The sequence below is a fragment of the Rhea americana genome, unplaced genomic scaffold (genome assembly GCF_003343005.1).
Source record: "Rhea americana isolate MKP2758 unplaced genomic scaffold, rheAme1 scaffold_190, whole genome shotgun sequence".
NCBI classification, from domain to species: domain Eukaryota; kingdom Metazoa; phylum Chordata; class Aves; order Rheiformes; family Rheidae; genus Rhea; species Rhea americana.
The window spans coordinates 1011879-1036411 of NW_028186039.1; the positions used below are offsets into that span (position 1 = coordinate 1011879).

The 24533-nt window shown below is 42.0% G+C and overlaps 1 protein-coding gene across 4 annotated transcripts in view; it reads right to left on the reverse strand.

The window, feature by feature from the left end:
* The window catches only part of RALGAPB (Ral GTPase activating protein non-catalytic subunit beta), a 69610-nt gene extending 48828 nt beyond the window's left edge, over positions 1-20782 (reverse strand). For 3 of the 4 annotated variants that reach the window (XM_085302631.1, XM_085302630.1, XM_085302632.1), the window contains exons 1-7: positions 20626-20782; positions 13107-13319; positions 12268-12470; positions 6858-7021; positions 5971-6157; positions 2411-2542; positions 1110-1288 (exon numbers count right to left, since the gene is read on the reverse strand). In XM_085302631.1, coding sequence (XP_085158757.1) covers positions 1110-1288; positions 2411-2542; positions 5971-6157; positions 6858-7021; positions 12268-12470; positions 13107-13289 — 1048 coding nt within the window. In that variant the 5' untranslated portion in view covers positions 13290-13319; positions 20626-20782. Of the gene's footprint in view, positions 1-1109; positions 1289-2410; positions 2543-5970; positions 6158-6857; positions 7022-10635; positions 11628-12267; positions 12471-13106; positions 13320-20625 lie in introns of those variants that run through there. The other variant, XM_085302634.1, reaches the window with a different exon arrangement.
* Positions 20783-24533: the final 3751 nt, after the last annotated feature.

Below are 24533 nucleotides of genomic sequence, written 5' to 3' on the forward strand. Positions count from 1 at the left end.
TTCAAGTCTTTAAAATTGGTGGCAAGACATCTGGAAGAAGTTCAGTGGATGCAACAGGCTTCAAAATTCAGTATCACAGTCTAACCAATAATTTCAGTATGTCCTGGACAACCACAATTTTTTTGCAATATGGAAAAAAATATCAATAATTCTTTTTCCTTGCAGTATTTTTACAGCAACATAGCATGTATTTCCAATAAAAAGTATCTTACAATTTTACAGTTCAGTGAGACAGGAGGGTCTTGAGGTGCTTTGTTTAAAGGGACTGAACCACTCAGGTTTTTCAAAAAACAAAACAAAAAAACAGCATGTAAAATCTAACAGTCTAATTCAGCAGCCAACCTTTTTCTGAACTCAGTTTACATATCTGCTCAAGCATTCTGCAGGCTCATATTAATTCACACTTCTGGCAGATGATAACATTTGTTTGCATATAATTAATCAAAAAAGCAGCAGGAGACAATTCTTTAGAATTTTCAAGAATATATTATCTCTAAAGAATTTTCAATAAACGTGAAGCATACTCAGAATACAACCTTAGATTTCCAGCACTATATAGTATTATTCAAAAATTAGCAGCTAGTGCTTACATCTACTTTACCTTTTACTGAAATTTAAACTACCCAATTACCATAGACACAAAGTAACACATCTTCTCCTCTCAGTAGCACTCGTCACTCATTAATCCTAAACTAAGTGAAACTGGTACTTGTAGCATAAATATCTAAAGATGCCACTCAAGAATCAATACCTTATAAAAACAAGTGCTGCACACAACTTTTGCCACCAAGTTTATAGACAAAGTTGTCAGTGCTGACAACATGTTAAAAAAAACATGCGCTGTGGTGTAGACAGAAAAAAAAAAAAAGTCATTTGAGGAAGAAGGATGTCCAGTTTTATTTTAGACTTTTTTTTAAACAGGCATTTATTTAAAATTATGGCCATTCAAAAGTGATTTTACATTCTTTCCCTGTCAATCTCAGGATATACTTGCAAGTGACAAATTAGACTGTTACACCAGTGTTGCTGAAGAATCCAGATTTTAAAAGAATAAAATAAAGATTAGGTTACTAGCCCTAACTATTCACAGACAAGACAAAAAATGTTACCTAGGAATGCATCCACTAAACAGCTGATCCCACGCATGGCACGAAAGAATATTTGAGGCAGATGTTTAAGGCAGGGGTACTGATTCAGTTCTTGAGTCATTCCACTCACATTCAAAAACTGCTCCTGAAATTTGGGGGTAGAGCTAATAATGGCTGGGTTACTCAAATCCACAGGATTACTGCACACAGAAGAGAACAAAATATATTTGAGTCAGTTTAAAAATAGTTGTTAGAATTTTAAGAATGCTTGAAGATGGATTAATCTTAGACATATTTAAACAAACAGCAACAAAAGAGAGTATCTAATATACAGTAACTGCAAAAGAGGGGTCTTGTACTAGCATGTTTTGTATTTGGTCTTTTTAATCTATTACTTCATCACAAACGACAAAGTTGATTTTTTGGGTTGGCAGGACTTCATTGCCTTCATTTCAAACATTATCCAAATAGGCTTAATAATTTTATTAATCAACCCATTGAACCAAAGCATAAACTCCATAGAATAATCCTGCAGTTACAGTAATACTAACAACATAAGAGGTCTTCTGAACTTAGTTTTCAAGAGGTCCAGAAATCGTTAAAATTGTTTCTTCTAAAAGGGTTAGCAATTAATTAAATATCATCAGTAAATAATGACAACAAGGTGTAAGAGCAGGGGCTATAAAATCTTGAGATCTTGTTTCTGTCTGATACAAGTCCTATAACTGTAAGTCCAGATTTGGAGAGTACAAGACTTGTGACATCATTATCACAAATAGAGAAAAAAAACAGATTTTTAACTAGTTAAAAGTAGACTTTAAATCGTTTAACACTTACTTAACTTTCATGACTAAAATATGCTTTATGTGCATAAATGGAATGGAAAACAAAATGGAATGGAAAATAAAATGGAATGGAAAATAAAATGGAATGGAAAATAAAATGGAATGGAAAATAAAATGGAAGCAGCATACATATCTCAGTGCTATTGTTCTGCTTTTCCTGTTTGCTATCTCAAAGAAACAGAATTGTATTGAAGTCTTATTTTTAAGATCTTCCAAAAGGCTTAATAGCTACAAACTTATTTTTTTAAATTAAATAAACCAGTTTAGCTTCTGAAAGAGTCGATGAGTTTAGAGTTGAACACTTCCCACTCACGACCTTGCATTGTACTACTTCAGGGCACTATTCCAACAAGTCTCTCATGCGCTTTTCTATTTCAGTACTTAACATCACCAATCTCCAGAAATTTTTTTCATTTATAATGCAAGTTCATAAAAAGATTCAAGAACATGAACAATATATGGCTGTAATTACAATACCTCAGCATATGTAAAAAGCGAAACCAAGTTTGTGCAACGCACTCATTATCCATTTCAGGAGGAATCAGACCTGCATCTTCATCAGGAATTTTAAATGGAGGAAACGAAGGCCCGTATGTAAAACGTAGCAACCTAGGAAGCAAGTTAGATAGACCTGTCATTCAATGAATACACCTCAAAATTTAACTATACATTTGAGCCTGGAAGAAATCAGCAGTCCACCAGTGAGCATAAAAGCAACACATGCATCATTCTAAGTTTTCCTAGAGATCTCTGTTTTATACAAATTTTTATTCATCAAAAAATTTTGAAAAATAAATCCCTTGACCAGAGGTCAAACCAAACCAGAGTTGCTAAGGTATAGCATTCTATAGCAGCTCTCCTGTCTGTTTAGCCAGAATGATTACCAATTAATATAGTTACATATATAACTGACAAGATATTACATACAGAGTGAAAAACTTCAAAGAATTTAGCTTATATCCTCAAAGGTCTTTAGCTAGTATCCAACAACACCAGCAGGCCATATACACAAATACTTGGAGGTTTTAGGCCTAAATCCCAAATTACCGGTGACTTACAATTTACACCAGCACATGAGCAGCACTCAATGCAATCCTAGAACAAGCACAGGAGAAGCAATGCAAAAACCAGCAAGCTCTTCAGAAGAGAGGCACTGCATTTCTCAGGAGCTAGGTGCTGCACAGCAGGGAAGAGCAGACCACAGCAACACAGAAGGGTTGAGGTTGGAAGTGACCTCTGGAGATCATCTAGTCCAACCCCTGTACTCTAGCAGGGTCACTTAGAGCACCCAAAGAGGACTTCACAGCAATGCGATCATGATATCACGATTATCGTCATGATAATGGCTTAAGATAAATGAACTAAGATCCTTCATTAAAAGTGCTATAACTACCTGACCAGTCACTTATAGGCTGCTCTGAGCCATTGTTGTCTTATGTAACCCCTATTTCATCCTCAATTTTGCAAAGTTACGGACCAATTTCCCTGATCAGCATCATCTTGATATTCTCCAAGAGATACAAGCTGTGCTGTCGCAGGCTTCTCACACCCMTAGAAACTAGTTTTCATCTTTCCCTAGCCTAAACTCACTTTCAGCATTATTTGTCACTTATWATCACATCTTTTTTTCTAAACTGAGAGCTGCCTGTACCAGATAAGAAATGGCCCATTTGTCAATGCCCATTTACAGAGCTTTGTCCAACCTACATGTTTTATAGAGCTAAAGTCATTACAAATGAGAGAAAGAGGAGAACAGAAGCCTATAGCCGATTCCTAAATCAAAGCTTGTATAGGTTGAATTACTGTTTATCCTCTCTTGGAAATTTACTCCCCTGCCACATCGGGCACTACAGCAACTGCTACCCAATTAATGCTAAAGGCACCCAAAGTGCGTAGGGAACCAATCTGTGACACGAGTAGTTTGGACAGAAAAGAGAGAAGAGCCCTAGGACACGATGCCTCCTTTAGGACCAAAACAGAAATCCCCAGACCCATGCTGGGCAGAAGCTGCTTTCCAGTATGCTGTGCACACATTTTTATGTCGTGCTCTCAAGGAACTGTTGAATACTATGTTTTTGCTCCGTAATGAACAAGTTCTGACTAATCTAGTAGAGCCTAGCATTAGCTGGGCATCCACCATGCCAAGTCATGCTGGAGTTGCTGTCTTTTCATTGAGGACAGGCTTGAGTGTCCCCTATTAGAACTTAAGCAGCAGCCTCTCATCTCTGGACTACAGTAAACTGCACCACTTTCCATTTTTCCCTTTACAAGCTGGAAGAAAACAGTTCAGGGAATGTGATTTGCATCCTAATTGAAAACCAGAACATTTTCCATAACGACTGAGCGCAGAAATAAATGGTAATCCACACATGCACCACAATGACTTAGAGTAGATGTAAAGAACCCAACAGGGGTAAAAGAAGTATCTATTGGTAAACTCAGGAGTAAGACCTTGGTTTCATTCTTCTGTGAAGTCGTATCCACGTGGATATAGATTTTAACACTTCAGAAAGTGTACCAGTTCCCAAATAAAGAACTTCTGTATGGTTTTAAGTTGAGGAGCTTACTTTCAGCTTATTGCTAATAACCCAGTTCAGAAAATGGTTTACTAAAACAACACTTCAACTTTTTGAATTTGGAGTTCCACTGAGGTACTAAGTATGCAGCTTCAAATAGCGCTAAAAAAGTTAACATCAAAGGAGTCCTGTTTATATATATATATAATGTAAAAAGAACATTACTATGCAGCAGAAATGCAGACTAAGGAAACATCGTAGAAAACTTGTAGGTTACTATGCATCAACAGAACTAAAACTGTTAGTCAACAGTGGGAGATAAAACATGGGCATGAAGTGCATGGAGCAGAACACCAACACATGTTCTGAGACAGATCTGTTCTTTTCAGATCAGTGAATCATAAATATTTTCTGTTATGCAATGCTACATCTAATGAGCTAAAAATAGCCACAGAAATAGCGTGGGAAAGGCACAGAACTTGTGTTGCAGCCTTATTTCCCCATAGGTTTATCAAGTAGCTACATGAGGTGAAAAATCCATCCACACTTGATACTTTAAYAAGTACCTCAAAAGTAAAAGTTTTCACTGAGTTAAAATAAACCCCTATGAGCAGAAAAGATGATACTACTTGAGCTCTTCAGAATGCAGATGATTTAATACATCTTCAGCCTTTCAGATAGATGGTTACTAAAGTCTCAGGAGAGTTGGGAAAAGGAGGTACAGTCCCTCCACTCCTCTCTCTACCAACTAATCTGATCCTGTTGGGGGAAAGGACTAGGTTTGTTCCACAAAGACTCTACACCATGAGGACCACAGTTTTAACAGCACTGAGACTCTCCTCATTGTTCAGTACCTCCTATCTAACCTGTCAAGCAGCCCACAGATCCTCACCAACCCCATGCTTCAGGTGGTTTGGTACAGCTGTACTCAGACACTCACTTGAGGACCACCACSACTGCTCAGAACGAGGAGACTGTAGCCTGCTTCTGGCCCTCCTACATCCCTGCTGCCAAGGGGCAAGAGCCAGACACATATAAACATTACCTCAGCTTTAGAGAAAAGTAGATGGAGAATTCTAGAGTTGCCTCAAACATAACACTATGCAGATATTACATGGTAGTAAGAGCACTTAATAATTTTGGTGGTAACCGGCATTAAACATACAGACTATAATAGTACTATAATAGCACCAAATTATAGTTCATCCATCCCTTCTGTGCATCAGAAAAAAGTTAACAATGATGGAGAGTAATACACTCATGCTGTAAAGTGCTAAATATTAGAGAGATGCTGAGATTATACAAAAACAAAACATTTTAGCTGTTCACTTGTGAAATGAAGCCATATATGCGTGAACAGTAGAAGCCAAGAATGCTAGTGTAGTCTCTCTGATTATGTACTTGTTTTGCTAAACTCACTTTGGACCACAATGCATTCCACAAATAAGCAAATACCATAGAAAACAAGTATAACTGATGGTCTCAGTAGGTGGACCTTTATTTCCATGGGATTTCTCCTACCTGGAAGTGAGGGCACAGATAACCTTGCTCCACTGCTCAACTACAGCAGGGTGATGTCGCCAGTTGGCCACCATCTCTTTGGCAGTTTTCCAGTAAGGTGGTGTTGGAAAGCACCGCGTACAAGCTAGTAACCACACCTCAAACAGCACGCCAATCAGTTTTTCAGCCAGACTCTCAGCAATGCCACCTTATAGCAGAAACAAAGCATGCCTTTAGTACGTAGTCAATCTAAAGGACTTCAGTCATCTCTCCAAGGATCCTTTTGATCTTGTAGAAGTCTCAGCTGTCATGATTATATCTCATGTATTTAGGATTCAATTTAAGTGATAATTGCAAAAATATTCTTAAATTTGTCTTCAAGAGTGACTCCTAATTACTTCCTATAGTCAATTAAGCTTTTTACAAAATCAAAATTTTATTTAAAGCTCAACCATATATGTGTGTCACTAAGGGATATTGTGAATTCAACAACTAACATTAATTAAACTGTACTCTTGCACAGTATACTTGATGCCATATTTATTTATTTACAGATGGGTATATACTGGCAATGTTATTTTCCAACAGTCACGCCAAACACCAAGGCACATGTGTTTCAGAGAAACAGTCAGGAAACAATGTCATCTGAAACTCGTTTCTGTGACCTGTCAGTGTACACAGTCCACTGCTTTACTGAAACACATTTTGGAGAACAGACTCAGTTCCAAACCATTCAATCTTTTCTGGTAGTGCTTTATTTCAGAGTAGAGTAGCAGAATTAGGAACAAGTTATTGCACTCTTGTGGCTACTAAGAGCATTTAACAGGTTTCCCCCACCAGGCAGCTGAACAGCAAGCAGAGCCAAAGATTTTCCCAGTAATAGAACCAAACGAAAGTTGAACACAAACCTTGTACAGTTGGAGCTGCTAGAAGAGTGTCGTTAATCTGGAGAAGAAATAATAACAAAACCTCCCAGGTTTCTCTTGCCATAATTGTTGATTCACGAGCCAGTTTCTGGACAGCTTTCAAAACCTGCAAGCACAGCCTAATCTGACTAGACCCAGGGTCTGGCCTACGAGAGAAGAACAACACTACGTGAGCCTCTAAACAAATCAAAGCACCACAAAGCGATGCATACAACAATCTGGACTTTGAGCAGTTACAAGCGAAAATATCAGTATTATTGAACAAGAGTGAAGAACATGAGCTAAAATGCTTGTATGCATCCTAATTCTGCCGTAATAAGTATGAGATATACTGTAACATTTATTACATTACACACAACAGTGTAAAATGAACATTTTAACTGGAGAAACTACAACACGTTATCACAAAGAGATATATTTTAGATCAAAAAAAAGTTTAATTCAAATTTTGTTGAGACATCACTAATTGTAACATACACAAGTCAGAAGAAAGTGCTGAAGTTAGAAGAAAAATGCTGTTAGTAAACTAGTTTAACTTCTGCCCAGTTCTCTTTTCACTTCCAAACATAGACTCAACCCCTACCCCAAATTCCTTGCATAAAGCAAGGCAGAAAAGGGTCATTAAATAGGAAAATCAAATTAGAGGAAGGGGGACAAGGAAGAAAGGAAGGAAATGACTTGACAGCGTCAAGATTTCTGTAGTAACCACTACATATACTTTATCACTGCTGAGTCACTCTGCGTAAAGTCTTCCATGCACAAGAGCAGCAGGCTTTCACCCAAACAGTTAGCTCAGACAAGGCAGAGTTAAGCGCTAAATATTAGCATGAAATATTCTGAGACGTGTCTGAGGACTGTGGCAAACAGAGCTGAGGCAGCCAGAAAGTTTACAGAGAAAAATTCAGAGTGGATTACAGACTAAGGTGTGCAATATATGTGTGCATTTTTCTCAAGACACAAGCTGTTTTCTCATCCCTGCCACTTACTGAAAGGATGGAAAAAAAAACATGAAAATATTTCTCTCTGCTGCACTATGAAGTAGCATTACCAGATTCCAATCCTTCAATGTGGTATAGGGCACAACTCGTGTTATGGGATAAGCATTGCAAGAATATGATGAACCACTAGATAAATGCCTGCTTTTCTTAGAAACACTGTAGCTCACACTGAGGTTGCTTACGGACAGACAAGCAGTACAAATGCTATTTTAACTCTTATCTTAACAGAATAAATGTTTTATTGCAATACTGGAAACAAGATGACAGAGAGACAAGACACTTAATATCTAATCCAAAATTTCAGACTCCTAATCGCAGTTCTGGATTTCAGTGGGTTGCTCAGTGCAAATGCTACAACCTAACAGACAGTCAAAAGCTTGGGATAAAAAGCTCTGCCTTGGTTTTAGCACTTTTTTTTTCCCCCAGAGAAACAAGGCAAATACTTTATCAAAGGATATTCTTAATTTTTATTCTCTTGAAGTTCCAAAGCTGTCTCACAACTTATTTCCCTAATAATTTAGTGAAACTTATGGAAGAGGCATACATTTAAGGAGCTCCATACACAAGATGACCAACGAGTTGCTTCTGAACAAACCTGGGGAAAGCAACTTCGAACTCTCCATTTACCTACCAGTAACTCTCTTCTACAAAATCAACTGAACAGCAACTTAGTTTGCAGCATTTTGCAGGCATGTTTTAAGATTTCTACAGAACTTGATCTTTTGGTTCCCACACGCTTAAGCAATAGGAATAGTTTCAGGGTGTTGTATTTAGCCCAGAAGTTCTTACCAAAAGTGTTTACTATGTTTGGACAGCCTTGTATTTATCTACATGGTGTCTCAAGAGATTCCAGATGTATCAGTTGCACCCACTAGCCAGATGCCAAGTCTATGCCTTGATCTCCCTATTCTGTTTGTGGAGTTTTGTACGTATAGGGGAGTGTTCACATTTTCCATGTTTCAAACAAACATCTATTTGCACTGAAGTTGTATCTGACAGCAATAACCACCATCATTAATCAAGCAAGCAGCAAGGTTTTCCGATTATCATAGGGTGGTGAGAGACAGACAGCCCGGGGGCTGCTTGAGGACCACTCAACTCCACTATGAAAAAAGTGTTCATTACCTCATGGGTGGAGAGGAGGATACAGGCACCCTCTCTCTAGTCCATGAGGTAAACAGAAGAAAAGGAAACTTGACTCACTTATTTTTCAGTTTCTTATTTTTCAGCAGCACACCTTTTTCAAGGACTGCGCCTACAAACTGTTGCTTCAGCTGAGCATTCAAACTACTGTGAATTAGAGAGCAATCTATTTGGTGAATACATGTTTTTCTGACACTATTTGAGTTTGAACCACTCACTTGAGGCTTTYTGACCCCATTTGAAACCACTCATTTGTACATCCTTAGGGTTTGAAACTCTCACTGCAACTTTAGACCACCACTTTTAAAGGATGAGACACTAACAGCCACATCATTTCTAGGAAAACAGGATGAGGAATGAAGCTATTTTAATCACAAACTCCTATATTAAATAGCCTTCTAATAAATGCTTAATATTTTAAGCACACTAACAAGAGACACTTATCCAGGAGATGCCTAGAAGGAGGTTGCTGCAAGAGCTGCCCAAAAAGAATACTTGCACGGCAGCTCTTGCAGGAACCTCTTATGGGATCAGTTATATAAAATAAAAGTATTTCTACCTCTTTCCTTCCACAGGTGCATAAACAAGCATTCTCCCCCTCCTCCCCCCCAAGAAAGGGAGGGCACAGTTCAGTTCTGCATTTATAGTCTGCTTTCCTCTTGCTGGAGTTCTGAACTAAATTCTGAACACAGGAACATGGAAGAGAAACTTTGTAGTTCTTCCTTGAAAAGGGAGTAGAGGCTTGAACATCAAGTATGGCTAGCAACAGCCATGAAAAACAGCATCTGAGGTAAGTAACAGGGGCTTTTGGAAGAAGAGTAGGAGACTGTTATACTTTAAGGTATCATTGTGTTTTTCCAGCCTCCCTGTGCCTGGATGTTAATTACTTCAAAATGGCATTTAAAAGCCATTAAGTTCAGTCTACTATCCTGCATCAACTTCAATAAATGGAAGTTTGAGAAAGAAAGGTAGAACACTAGCTTCTGCCAAGACTACTTAACTGCCTGCTAATGTGGCCTCTGCCAGGGAAGAAGTCAAGGGATCACAGTAAGAATTATTTAATGCACTAGCGAGTTTATTCTCTAGTGCACCCAAGGTGTAAAGGTTTCTAGGCAGTAGACTTAATTCTGCATTGTTAAGCAGGCCAGTCTTTCTGCAGAGATTTCTTTAGCAATTTAAACATAGGCTATTGATAAATGTACATGTACTAGATATGAAAATAGTTTTTAATTGGGACCTGGAACTTCTACTTCAGCCTTCTTTTAAGATTTCTCTGAACTACAGCTTTACACTGACAAATAGCCATCACCAGTGGCCTCTTTGTAAAATTACTGCATTGTAAAATATTGAATACCTGTACGGAAACAATCTTGTGTTTAAAACAAGTGTAGTAGCTGGTGCCTACAATCAATGACTAAAAGAATTCAGGCTCGTTCTCACTGTGTACCAACACTTTGTGCAAGACTGATTATACATGTGGGAAAATGAGCCCAAAGACTGACATGTGCACAGCAAGAGGCCCTTAAGTTTACTCCAGTTGGCACTCAAGGCTTCTCCATTCCCTAACTTTTGTTTTAGCTGGAAAGAAAAAGAATATACACACACACACACTTGGATACCACTGTTTTCCAGGTCTCCATATCATTTATTGCAGATAAATTTCAGACAGTGACTTAGAGCTGTCATACCACAAAGAGAACTTGATGTCAGACAAAAAAATCAGTAGCGTAACAGAAGCTGAACAAAAAGCCAGAAGACAGGATCATCTTTAAGGGTAAGGTCCATAAAGATACTCAGGCATCTGAAAAGACTTATATTAACTGTATAAATACCTTTGAGACTCAGCCCTAAATGCATTCTCATTGCTGTGGCTCGAAGCTAGAGGCAGAAATACAGGGGCACGGAGATACCACTATTACTCCTGCTCTCCTTTGCCACAGGTTTGTGTTTTGTTCTCGTGGCAGGCTTTACGGATGTTTAATTCTGACTTCATTCTTATAGTGAGAGTTCCACGACAAGCCTCAGGAGGCCACCCAAGCCCAGTCAGGCATAGTCTAATTAATGACTAGGAAGCAGCTAACTAGGTTCACCTGCATTTCCTTGACTTCCCAAACCCAGATAACCAAGAAGCAACTGACAGTCAGAAGCAGCCTTCTGTATAAGTCTAATCCAGAAGCATGCCCTTCTCTAATTTATGTCCTCTGCTAGTTCCCCTGACCATCTTTTAATAGAAATAAAAAGGCTCCTTTACTACAAGTTCAAGAACGTGTGAAAACTAAGGTTAGTGGGTAAACTGTTAGATATGTGAATAAAGAGCAGTGACCACCTGGTCTGAATTTGTACGAATTACTATTCAGAATTCTTCATTAAACACTGCCGTCAGGTGATGTTAAGTGATCCAGGTGCAGCAGAGCATTCTAAAGGTCACTTACAGTGATACAAAATTAAAGTTTCTTTAAGGCAGATGGTATAGTTCTTTATAGATTTGTACTAAACATTGATTTTAAGTGATTTCAGTGATTACACTGGTCATATTTTATTACTGTTTCACAGGGCAGTCTCCTTTTCCTTATCTGGTATCTATGTGCTCCACAGCAGCAAATAATCTTGTCAAAATATCAATCAAGTATGATGCTACCAAGAGCACTCTAACAACAAAACTTCTTGTCCAAGATCTAGAAGCATATGTATCTTCAAAACTATTATCTGTTGATGTTCTTTATAATATCTGGGTGTTAGAGAGCAAGCACTTCTCTGTGGAGTCCTCTGAAAGTTACTTAACAGGCAGCAAGCATGGAGAAGTACTTACTTCCCGCAGTACCTTACTGCGGGATCACATCAGAAATGCAGCCCCCCTTTAAGTAAAAGGAGCATGAGATAGCCAAGATGCACTTTTAGTTTTCAGCTTTAAGCAGTACCAAACACATTTCCCTCCCCGAGCCCTGAGAACAATCTCCATTAGATGACCAAAGTTCTCAGATCAGCAAACATTCGAGTCTATGAGTGATCTTTAAGTAGTTACCTAAACACTGCGGCAACAGCCATACTACTGAAAACTATAAAACATGTTTGGAGAGGATGCCTACCTCCTAACTTCAAACTTAACTGTGGCTTGCAACAGCTGCGCTCTTATTTTAATAAAGAGCCTCCATCATTCACTCAGACCTCTCTGACAGATGCTACCTGCTGACTACAGCATTAAATTCCTGAGCCTCTTTCCCCACCACTAGCACTGCTGACCTGATACTCACCTTGGTACAAAGAGATTTTGGAGATGTTTGAGAATGCTTTGAACATAAAGGTTTGGTTCCTTAATAACTGGTAAAGGAATGGAGTCCTTAGGTAATACAAGGGCCATAATCCAATCCGTATATACATCGACGCAGTATTTCACAGTATCGCCATCCAGAGGAAGAGTCAGTCCATAACAAACCACCTCCATAGTCCATTTCACCTAAACAAAACACAAAGCAAGATGTTGTTAGCACACATTGCTTTTACCACATAAAATAGTTAATAGTTATTACATTAGAACCAATTCCATTTGATACATACATGAGTTAATGACTTCATAAGGCCTTGATACTGCATTAAAAAAAAACTGAAAATTACAAATAAACTACTCTAAGCCCTGAATCTTAGTCTAACCATAGTCAGACAACTCTGAGCATGCAAGTACTGGGTAACAAGCAACAGTGTTATTAACAGAAAAGTTTTAAATTCAGGACAACAGTTACACACACCCAGTGCTACTACATAGAGATTTTTTTAAAAGCCCACATACTTGTTGTTTCAACAATGATGAGCTCACTCCAAGAAGACTTTCATATGCTAACCACTAAATTTCTTGGATTTTTTTTTTTTTAAATAAAAAAACTTCAGGTCAAATTTGCTCATATAAGAGCTCAGATAAACACTGCACATCACTTATTATTTGGCCATAAAGTCCACTGTTACTTATATGGATTACTAACCTAATACAGTACACTTCAAAGGGTTAAACTATTAAGAAAAAATCTTTAAGTCCACAGAAAATCATTAAGTAGCCAATCTAGCATGAAGAAAGTGTTCTCTAAGAAAATGCACTTACTTCTTTGTCTGTTTTCAGTAAACTCTCACTTCCAACTGATGATGTAATTAAAGCTTGCCCAAGAGGACGTACCACTGCATTTGCCACTTCTCTCCCCACATTTTCAGGATAGCTGTGAAGTACACTCGTATTACCCTGATCATTTTGAATGACTAGATGCAAGGATCTCCACTCCGAGTACATAGTGCCTCTATGCTACAAACCAAGCAATACCTGGGGTACAAGGAATTTAAAAGACAAAAATAAACAGAATTAGTAGAAATGTCTATGACATTAAGTTACTAAAACTGAGGCTGTGTGCCTCTCACAAGTTTAAGATGCAAACAGATGTATCGTACCAGAAATCACAGTAAGTTTCAATTGAAAACTTGAATACACAGAGTAGCAACCTGCTTGAGACACATAAGAATCCAGGAGAAATAACTTCATTTCACACTGCCCCTGCAGGGGTGGAACAAGCAGGGAGGATGCTCTTACAGAAGATAACAGTTCTACAAGTATTTCATTCACATAGAAAGGGAACACACACACAMAAAAAGTCATTGCTTCACCTCAATAGTAGTTAGAAATGCATATCAGTAAGCTTTCAGGAAAGTCTTGATTTTTGTCTTCCAAAATGCCTAAGTCTCTTCTTACCACATGCACTACTCAAAAGTGACGGTTGACAATTCTGACTGACACATACAGAGAAGTATAGCTGTGCTGAAGGAATCCACCAAATCTCAGCTAATCCCTACATCACTGTCAGGAGGCTAATTCTTTTTTAAACAGAGATTCAAAGTTTTACTATGAACTCACATATCGCTACCAAACTTGAGACATTTGTGTAAACCCTACAGCATTTAAAAATCTAAGTCTTGAAGTTGAACAGGGTTGGTCTTCACACTAATCTAATCTTTTTGCCATATGAATACATCTGCATATCTAACTCAGCTGAGACATACCGGACTCCTACAATAACTTATTCTAAATAACTTGTCAAAATTAACACCACAATTGTCATACCATTCTGGTTTTATCAGTTTATGAGAAAAAGTTTATCTACAACCGGTAGAACTCCTGGTAAAAGATCCTGTTTCTAGGAAGAGGCTGAAGTGACATGCACTGGCTACAGTTGAAATAAGGTAAAGAGATTCAAAGGCTTCCATCTCCGCACACAGAGTTACTGCTCCTTTAGGTCAGCTGATGTCAACACACATAGGCACTCCCTAACCTACATTTGCCTTATAGATCCAGGATAAAAAAAAGTTTCCAAGATTAGGTCTGGCAGACCTAGATAAGAGAAGCATAGAGCCACCCTTCCAACCTCCCCAGCACAACTGCAGCTGGATGTATTCACCTGTCACAGAATGAGCCAGTTCAAGGAGCTAAGCTGACCATAAACTAATTGCTTCTGGGCAGTATTAGCTTTTACAGCATTTTTTTGCTTTGTCATGAAGTCACAACCTAATAAGGTATGTTTGAAGGAGCAAAAGTAAAAGTATCATCCCACAGTTGGTCTAAATCAAGTATGGCAGGAATGCCTTTCTGCCGCAAGAGCCATGGAATCATAGAAGTAAGGTTGGAAGGGACCTCTGGAGATTATCTAGTCCAACGCTCAACATAGGCCATACGGGGATTGAAACCGTGACCTTGGCATTACCAGCACCATGCTCTAACCACGTGGGCTAAACCTGGCCCCCACACTGCAGCATGARTACACATGCAACTTTGCAGAAGATTCAGAGCCTGGCCAGAGCAAGCAGCACTGGGTGACCAGGAGGCAGCATGCTGTGCAACTAGCCCAGCAGCTTGACGCAGGACTGCTGTCCAGCCACACTGGGCAGTACAAGGAGATCTGCCACATGCCACCACATCAGCAAACGCTAAGGCAGCACAAAAGTTGTCTGCTGGGACAGTTTCTAGCTGTATTGGGATCTGATCCAACTTAGGTTAGACGAACACCAGCGCCAAAGGAGCAATGAGAACACATGTCCAGAAGGGGTGGTAGGAACATCCCTTCTGGCAATAGTCAGCATTTGTACCAGATCAGAGCAACATCAAAACCACTGCTTAAGCTGGTGGTACCACAGCAGTCTAAGCAAGCAGAAGAGAGACTGTACTATCTGTTCTTTCTCTGCTCCCACATCAACGCTGTCAGTCTTCAGATCACTTATCTGAGCAAGCTGACCACAAACAATAAAAACAAGAAAACCAAGCTTGGCACAGGAGAGCAGGCATGAGTATTCAACAGCCTCAACTTCAATCAGCTCGAGCTGTCATGAATGGCATGCTGAGTATTGCTTGTCCACTACACTTAGCCGGCACATTACAGGAGGCAGCTATACAAGGAATGTTTAGAATACCTCCCTTAAACACTTCTTGGTCCAAAACCAAACAAGAAGCCRAGCCTGGAAACACTCTTTCCTAAGGACAAACCACCATCTAAGCCCCTCAGTGCTGATTTATTCCAAAAAGCTATGTAAAAAGCCTGTTGATTCCCTTCTTGCTGCTGCCCTTCCTCCTCAAAACTTGGTTTTCCAAACTATCTCCTTCCTGGTTTGAGGCAGAAGTCACATGTGCTCATTTGATATCAAGTTAATCAGAGCAGTCACAGCCTGCAGGAAGTATAACCTCTACATCTTTTAGATGTTTCTTCTCCTCTGGGAGCAGTGGCAGGGGCGACATGCATTGCATTGCAGTCATTATCCTCAGGCTCAGAAGGGAAAAGAGCAATTCCAAGACATTAGCTCTTGGAACACTGAAAAGAGACAATATATTAAAAAGTCAAGTGAAGATAGACTTACAACCTCAACTAAAACATCAGCCTTAGCAATGGCTTCAGTCACTGGTTAACTTCTTTGGATAGGTTTCCCTCTTGCTATCTTTTCCTCTTCTTCATGCCCTTAAACCCACATGGCCTCTTCTTCACCTTCCCCTCCTTCTGCTCCACCTGAACATCGCCTTCATCTCCAGTGTGCTTGCAGTGATAGCAAGAGAGGCAGAAGTAAACTAGAATCCACTCTGCAAACTCCCTCTTAGCACTTCTTACTCCCACTTGTTCCTTCCCCTCTCAGGCCTGCAGCACCACCTCTCCCCAAAACCAGCACCCCTTTCCTCCCCCTGCCCTTCCCTCTGTGAGGAGCAGCAAAGGCAGTCTCCATCCCTCACACCAGGCATGGAGCAGTCCATYAGGGAAGTGCATAACACCATTTGAGGAGCGCTGGTTTAAATAAGACTACCTTAGCTGATCAAGCTGTGCACACTTTCCATTGCCAAGCTTCAGCTGAAGAAGCGGTAACTAACCGCTAATGGCAGAAATTAGTGCATCAGTAACTGCAAGCACACTTACTCTGCCTTTACACCAGAACAGCATTCCCAGAAGCATCAAAGTATTGCACCATGGAGATAAATTATAGGTGCCCCCCCCCCAGATAGGAGCTCTCATGTAGTGATCAGGGAAGAAAAGATCTCCCAAGTTCCAATGCACTGTGAAAATCCTGCATTCTTCTAGTGCAAAGGATGTGACCGCCTGCCTTCTCGCAGCTCCCAGCCGCGCTAAGCAAAGACGCAAAGCTCCGCCATCAGATCCTTCCCAACTTTGGGGTCAAGGAACATTTGTAACAGAAATCAGAGAACATGCCTTTCATAAGGCACATTTGGACGCAAGGAAGGGGTCACCAAAGCCTCTGGTGCCACATACTCTCAGCCTCCTGCCTGACCTCCGTATGCAACTTTAATGCCCACATCTGTATCTTATTAATATTTAAGTCTACCTTTGATCCTACCATATAAGAAATCTTCTGTTAGTCTTATCAGTACATAAAAAAAATATTAAAACACAAGTAGATGCTTCAGATGTAAAATTCCTGAGATGTAATTTCCCAAGCCACTGATTGAGTCACCTCATACATTTAGCAGTAAATATTTATTTGCAAGACCGAAACGTTATTTTTCATCCTATACTCCATTTTGTCTATCATTTGAATCGAAAATTCTTACTATTTCTTAGGATTTCACTGTATCTTAAGCCATCTACACTTCAGTTTCATAAAAGCTGGACATAACTTAAAAGGTTAAAAAATGCTGGTAAATCTCCCCGCGCAATTATATGCTTGTACAATATTCAGTTTTCAGATTCAACATAAAGACAGTACTACTGCAGTTTGAAAAACCTTCAGACAAAAGATATGTAATACATTACCTACAGATGTAGGACTTACTCCCTTGGAAGACACTGTAGTTATCAAGTTACTTAAATAGCTAGGGCAAACGAAAAGATAGAGATGCAACTTCCACATCACATATAATCTGCACCTTAATTTTACTTCAGATTTTGTCATGCTTTTGCATGTCAGCTTCAAAAAGCACTTTGCCTGGCTCAAATTACATCAGCTGCACAAAGTTTAGGAGACTATTTATTCCATAGACATGTTTTCTTGAGGTTAAAAATCACTAAGGACTCAGAACTACAGACTACCTAAACTGGGGGAGGAATAGATGTTAATATAAAAATTCTGAAGTTTTCCAAGTGATTTTACATATTCAAATTCAGAAACAGGATGAGTTTTATTCCTGAAAGCTGTGCTAAATAAATAAAAAGCTGAGTTCCCTCCCCCCTTTTCTTTTATGAACAGAGGGATCAGGAAAGAGGTTGTAAATATTAACACTGGTAGAACAGCTGATAGATGAGAAGATAAAATATTTGTCATCTTTGATGAAACCAAGTATACTTCCAATATTTCTTAGTATGGTAAATACTTTGGATTTCAATATATCCCTTCCAGATTCACTTCAACGTTGTCATTTTAGTAACTACCACCTTACAAACCACTGAAGATGGATATTTCAGCCTTTCTGCAGGCTATTACTGCTCTGATTAACTTGATATCAGAAGAGCACATGTGACTTCTGCCTCAAACCAGGAAGATGACAGTTTGGAAAAAGCATATAAAGTTGGTACACATAGAAGAAGTTACTAATTAACTTAAATATGTTGATTTTGGGGGGAATTTTATAAGTTTTATTTCCAGTCCCCAAAGACTTCAGATGGAAACTACAGCCAAAATATATCTGGATCAGTAAAGTAAGAAGGTGAGAATTATCTAAGTAATAGACCCACATTCTGTATATATTTTTGAAGCAAATAAAGAAGCTCAGAACTTAATGTAGGGGTGGATTTTTTTGGAGCAGGGGTAGTAAGGAACCAATGTTTGTGCAGAAAGCAGATAGGAGAAGGGATGGGGGAAGACCCTCCGAACTCGAACATCCAGCCTTTTATGCTCAACAGCTTTGTTTGCCTACAACACTAAAGGGTTAGGAGTACAAGGAAAAAAAAATGCTCCCAAAATGGAAGCTGTATGGATTTCATCAGGACAAATAAATATATAAATAAAAATTAAAAAAAAAAAGCCCACATACTACAAGAAACCCACAACCCCACCCACAGACTCATTCCACAGAGACATTAATATTATTAAATAGTACCACAGCAGATGCAAAGCAGCAGAGAGGTGCCCAAGGAAGACTTCACTAAAGACAATAGGACCTAATTCAGACTGGCAGCAATCCAAAGGGTCTACACAATAAAGTTCCACAATATTAGATACATTTTAGAAGCATTCCATGGAAAACAAGCAGTTCCTCTCACCAATACTACCTCCACCACACCAATAGTATTGATATCTGCTCCCTAAATGCTAGGATTACTGTCAGAAGGGACACATCATCCAAAGAACCATCTTGCCACAAACAGTATCAAAATATTTATGATTAATTTTCAGTCCAGCTGAGGCCTACATTTTGAACACAGACACTTGCCTCACCTTTGCACAGCTGCCCCTTCACCCTCCAATTTTCTGTTGGAGGGTACACAGAGAGCTGTTTAGACCTTACCAAGACTAAATAACTTGGCACTTTTCCCAGATTAAGCCCACGAGGACTGAAGAAGTGCACACTCCTCCAGGCAACTCACCTTTGGAGCCCAAGCAATAAGTACGCTGTGCGCTGTGACCTAGGCACACATTACATTCTAAAGACAACAAGCAGAATAGGAGGCAAAAAAAAATAAAATAAGGCAACAGACAGACAGAAGATTCACAGAGATCAAGACTCCAAGCCCTGCTCTTCTAAAAGTCAGCATTGTTAAGCACAAAAGAAGAAATGGAGACCCATGTCAGGATGTCCACGGAGTTACTGGTCAAGATACTGAAGAAGCAGCGTTGATTCAAAGCCTTCTGTTAAATCAAGCTAAGTGAGCCACTCAACCACATGGCTCCCGAGCAGAAGTGAAGAGCATCACAGCCCTCCTTACCCAGGGAGGAAGTGTTACCACTTAACTGTAGCAGAAACTGGTACAGGAGTCTGACGCATGAAAAGCTGGGCCTCAAACAAAGTGCCATCTGAACAAGAGGGTCTGAGTCTCCCTGGCACTCCCTACTGATCAGCTTCAGAGACCCTATCACAACTCTGGTCTCCAAAAACACCATTAGACACCAGTCTCCCCAAAGCAAAAAGCATCGGTATCTACCTTCAAGAAGGCTACTTAGAAATTGGATACTGTAAAATCTGAAGATTAACAGAGCCATAAGATATAAAGAACAACAATTAATTTCATGTTTTGAATATTACTTTGTTTTCAAGGTTTACTACTCAGACATCACTACTACCTTGTTTCTTCCTGTCAGCCTCATCTTTGAGAGCTATGCTGAGCAAGTCGTCAGATGACCTGCCTGCTGGGTACTTTCAGGAGTTCTAGCTCTTATTTACACCAAAAACTGCTTTATGAACTCCACTGTGACACAGATCATTTATCTTGACTGAAAACAACTTTGACCCAATCATTTATTTTTACACTTGCACTTCTTTCTCAGTGCAGATCCTACTGTAACTCTACAAATCGCATTGGTCCCACTAGGAAGCGCTTTCCTGAAGCCAATGGCCCCTGAGCAGCAAGTCTGCTGCGTTTCTCCCACTGTCCACCACTTCCACAACACCAGAGCTGCTAGCCCACAGGTTCCAACTACCAGATGGGAAGAAAAACAAATAAGGAAAACCAGACATCACGCTAGATACATCACAACGCTCAGTACAATAGGACTACAGCCACTAACACAAAATTATCCACAGTCTGGAGAGAAACTGTAACGACAACTCCCCCTCCCCCCCCCGGCCGTTCTCCTGCTTGCAGGACTCGGACACGCCGGGGAGGGACGTTCACCAGCTGCAAGCGGCACCGCACGGGCCTTCGAGGGACTCCGGCGCGCGCGGAGCCGCTCGCTGCCACCCGGCGAAGGGCCTGGGCCGAGGGACGCCGCCGCCGCCGGGCGGGGGCCCGCGGAGGCCGCTCCCACCGGCCGCGCTACCCGCAGGCCGCCGCGGAAACGAGCCGCGGAAACGCGCCGCTCCGGCCCCGCCGCCACCGCCCACGGGCAGGTGCCCCCGGCGGGCAGCGCAGAGGTCAGTGRGGAGCCTCGCGGGCGGCGCCCGCCGCCGCAGGCCCCGCTGGCGGCAGGAGCGGGCCGGGCCCGGGCCGCCTTACCTGCGCCGAAGGGCCCGGCGGGCATGTCGGGGCAGCGCCGGCCGCTGCGCCCTCAGGCCGCCGGCTCCATGGCGCCCGCGGCGGCCGAGGCGACACAGGGGGAGACGCCGCGCCGCTCCGCGCTGCCCTGCTCCGCTCGACTCCGCTCCCCGCGGCCACTTCCGGCAGCGCCAGAAAGTTCACGGCTGGGAGCCGGGCGCATGCGCGCAGCCGCCTGCGGCACGACCCCCCCCCCCCCCATGCAGGCAGCGCCGAATAAGTCGCGGAGCAGGCCGTGTGCGCGTGCGTGAGCCAACCTCGCCAGCGCCTTTCGCCTCCGTCTTGCTCTTCCTCTTAAAGGGGCAGCGCGCCAAGGCCGGGCTCCCCGCCCCCACGTTGCCGCCCTTCTCCACAGCGTTCCTCACGCCGCCTTCTGGCGAGGGCCCGCAGCGAGAGCGGCGGCGACCCCAGCGAGCGGGGCCCCACAGGGCTTTGCCTCGGACCTTGCTGACCTCCGCCGCGGGCTGCGGCCCTTAGAGCCTTGCGGTCTACCGGGGTCGCCAGGAGCAAGAGCCGGGCCTTAGCGTGAGCGAGGTCCCTGGGGAGCGGGCAGGGCAGCGTGGGGCCAGGGCCCCCGACTGGCGCCATGGTGAGAACCGCACCTCCAGCCTCCCTTGCACCTTGCTCTTCTTGTGCTCTGCCACCAGCTGCTGACAGTGATGGCTCGTCAGCCGGGCGCCGAGGTGGAGGCTCGGAGCGGAGCTGCCGATGCCAGCAACGCACCCATATCCTGGCTGGCCACGGGCCTCTTCCCAGGTGGATGCCTGCTGTCTGAAACCAGAGGCCAGCTGGGACGAGGAAAGGCAGCTCCAGCTCCCCTTTCCAAGGACTATGTACCAGATCCCTCCCCACCAGCTTTCTTTATTCCCAGTCTCATTTTCTGCCTTCCCTGGCCCTTGGTTTTGATTAAAGACCTTTTCAGTCTCAGAAAGAACTGACCCAGTAGTGTTAAGTCATATTTGATTAAAAGACAGCTAGTAGAAAAAGCATAAAGCCCTCTGCACAGAGCAGTACCCGTTCCCACCACGATGTGACGTCATTTTGCACAGAGCAGGAGGGCACAAGGTCTGCCGCCACTTTCTGCAGTCACGAAGCATTTACCTACTCTACTCCTTGGTCAGTGCAGCAGGAAAATGTCAGCCAAAACAAACAGCAGCCTGCAAAGACATTTTTAACCCCTTTTATTGCCATCCCTGGAAGAAACACCATTATTTCCCATGCCAACTGTGCCAGTGTCCTGCAACAAGAACTCAGTTCTTTTACTTATCCTGTGCGTCCTTGTGCTCAGGAGGCTGGCTGGCAGCAGGTGGAGAGTTTTCCTGATAAGGATTTGCCCAGTGCTTTTACTTTAAATCCCAGTTTTATGTAATTCCCCCTCACACACTCAAAAGCAAGGGGGGCCTTGAGGGACTCAATCCTTCATAGTAGCATGAACCTCTGGTATCTTAAAAAAAAAAAAAAGTGCATTGGAGAGAAAGCATTAGTAAGGTTACTGAGGTGTATGTGCAGCAGGGACTGGGAATGCCCAGAGTGAAAAGAGAACACAATGCACAAGCAACAGCTCAGTGAAGCAAACAACACAAGTACATGGATATTATGCAACTAAAAGAAACAGTGCAGACCTAACTGACAGACCCCACAGCTCCCCCCAATCCAGTACACAGTCACAATTTGCTTACTGAGCCTTTGTCCCCCTACCTGCTATATGAGGGGCAAACGCTCCCTCCATTCTCGTTTGCATTATGTTCCACAGCTGCAGAGAAAGGAGAACTTGCAGTTCATCTACAGCAGCCTGTGGCAAACCATCTTTCTGCTCTTCTCCTTTGCATTCACTATATGTGGTTTTCAAAACTACTGTTAATTGCTTCAGGGCTGTCTGCCACTGCCTCTGCTTTGTCTTGTCAGGTCAATGTACTTTGCCGTGTTTCAATTCTCTATCTGTTCTCACAGGATTCATGCACTTTACCAGTTTCATGCTATCTCTATTAACACATAAAAAAAGTCATCAGTCCTGTTTCCCTCTGCACTGGAAACTGTACACCTGCACAGATGTTCCCTCTGCAAAAAAGTGCTACAGAGGGACTCTTTCTGGAGTACTCTGAAAGCATCTCCTGCAGCAGACTCTCAGGGGACTCTTATAGCCCTTTAGTCCCTTGGTTCAAAATCAGGAAAAAACAATCAACATCAAGCCGCCAGCCAGGAACTACGAATTCACTCTTAACTTTACGAAGGTCGCGCATTATCAGCAGGCAGCAATAATCCCAGAAGCGCAGCTTCCTTCAGATAAAGTTTTGTCATTAGGGATTCCCTGTGCTTTGAGGTATGCAAGATATATTGCACCATCATTTATGACTGCTGAAGCAGTAATTAAAACTCTTTGATGTTTCTCCTTTGAGTCTAGAAGAGATGATTGGCCAGGTCCCCCAGTGTGCCTACTGTTCAATACAGCAATCAGAAACATTGCTAAGTGACGTGCAGGTGCTCTGCAAACACACTTAGTGCCTGATGGCTCCCTGAATTCTCATTCTTGAAGTTTGTATACAACAAGAAAAGGTCCTGTGTTTTCTTCTCCAAGCTGAAGAAGTAGAGCAGTACAGAAACAGAATGGTTTCCTGTCCTTCACAAAAGGTCTGGAGAAGGGACTCTAACACTGACCAATCCACAAATTTGCTAGTTGGCCCCGCACGCAGGTGCAGGGATGAGTCGCACAGTGTTTGGCCCAGGTAACCTCCCTGGTGACAAGGAGTTTCAGCCCAGCTGGAATATTAACTTGTCTCCAAAAACAAGGGGTGAAGAAAGGAAAAACTCAGCAAGATTTGTGTTTGGTTGTTGCTGACATTCTTGAAATGCACATGGGAATGTTTAGATCCAAGGTGAAAAGGACTTCATGATCTGCAAATACAGCAGCGTATGGAAGGCCTGCAGCAGCAAACAGTAGGGCTGGTGCAGGCAGTACAAAAGGGCATGTAGAGGAGCCCAGCAGGAAATGTTCTGGTCCCAGCCACTCACCAGGCTGGCCACTGGTGGAGGAGAGTCTCTGGGACTCCAAGGATGAGGAGCAGACAGAGGGGTGAGAGGATGAGAAGGGTAACAGTATTGCTTTCTGGCCATTAGTGGTTAACAAAGCAAAGGGCACCCAATGGTGCCTCAGCATACCTCAGATTACACACAGTTACAAAATTTGGCAGAAACATCTTGGCAAAAGCTGAGAGAAAGGCTGGAATAGTGGTTGTTGGGAATATTGGACCTTGGATGAGATAGTGTCCATTTAAATCCTCAAGAATTAATATGTTTGGATGCCATGCCACAAAACTCTTATGATTATGCAGCGGCTGAGAAAAGCAAAGGGTAATGAACGTCACTTCCTGTGGATATGGCTCCAGGAAGCCTTGACATTTCAGTATCCCTTGCTTTTCAACTGGGATGAAAAATCAGCATCTTGGAAAAGTACAGTTGAGGCTGGTTGGTGTTTATGGGAACTAGGCACACAGCTAGGCATGTATTCATGTGCATTTTTAAGCCTTGATAGGAAACCTTTCACACCCACCATGCCTAGAACCTGTCTATTAGCAGGTGCCTCATTTGCTTGGATAGGACAGGCAACTTGCTTGTAAAGGGCTGCATCTGGAAAAGCCATGGGGGTGTTACCACTGAGGCAGCTTGGCAATCATCAGGCTGAAGGAGAGGAAAGGAGGCTTTGGGTGTTACAAACACAAAGGCCAAAGAGACAGACTACTTGGAAAGAGATATTTCCTGCACTAATGCAGGCAGAATAGATGGCAAACCAACCYCTTACTTATGAGGCTTGTATAAACAACCCAAACAAAGGGGAAGGGGCAAAGGAGGAGTTGGAAGCATTAGTCCTGCCT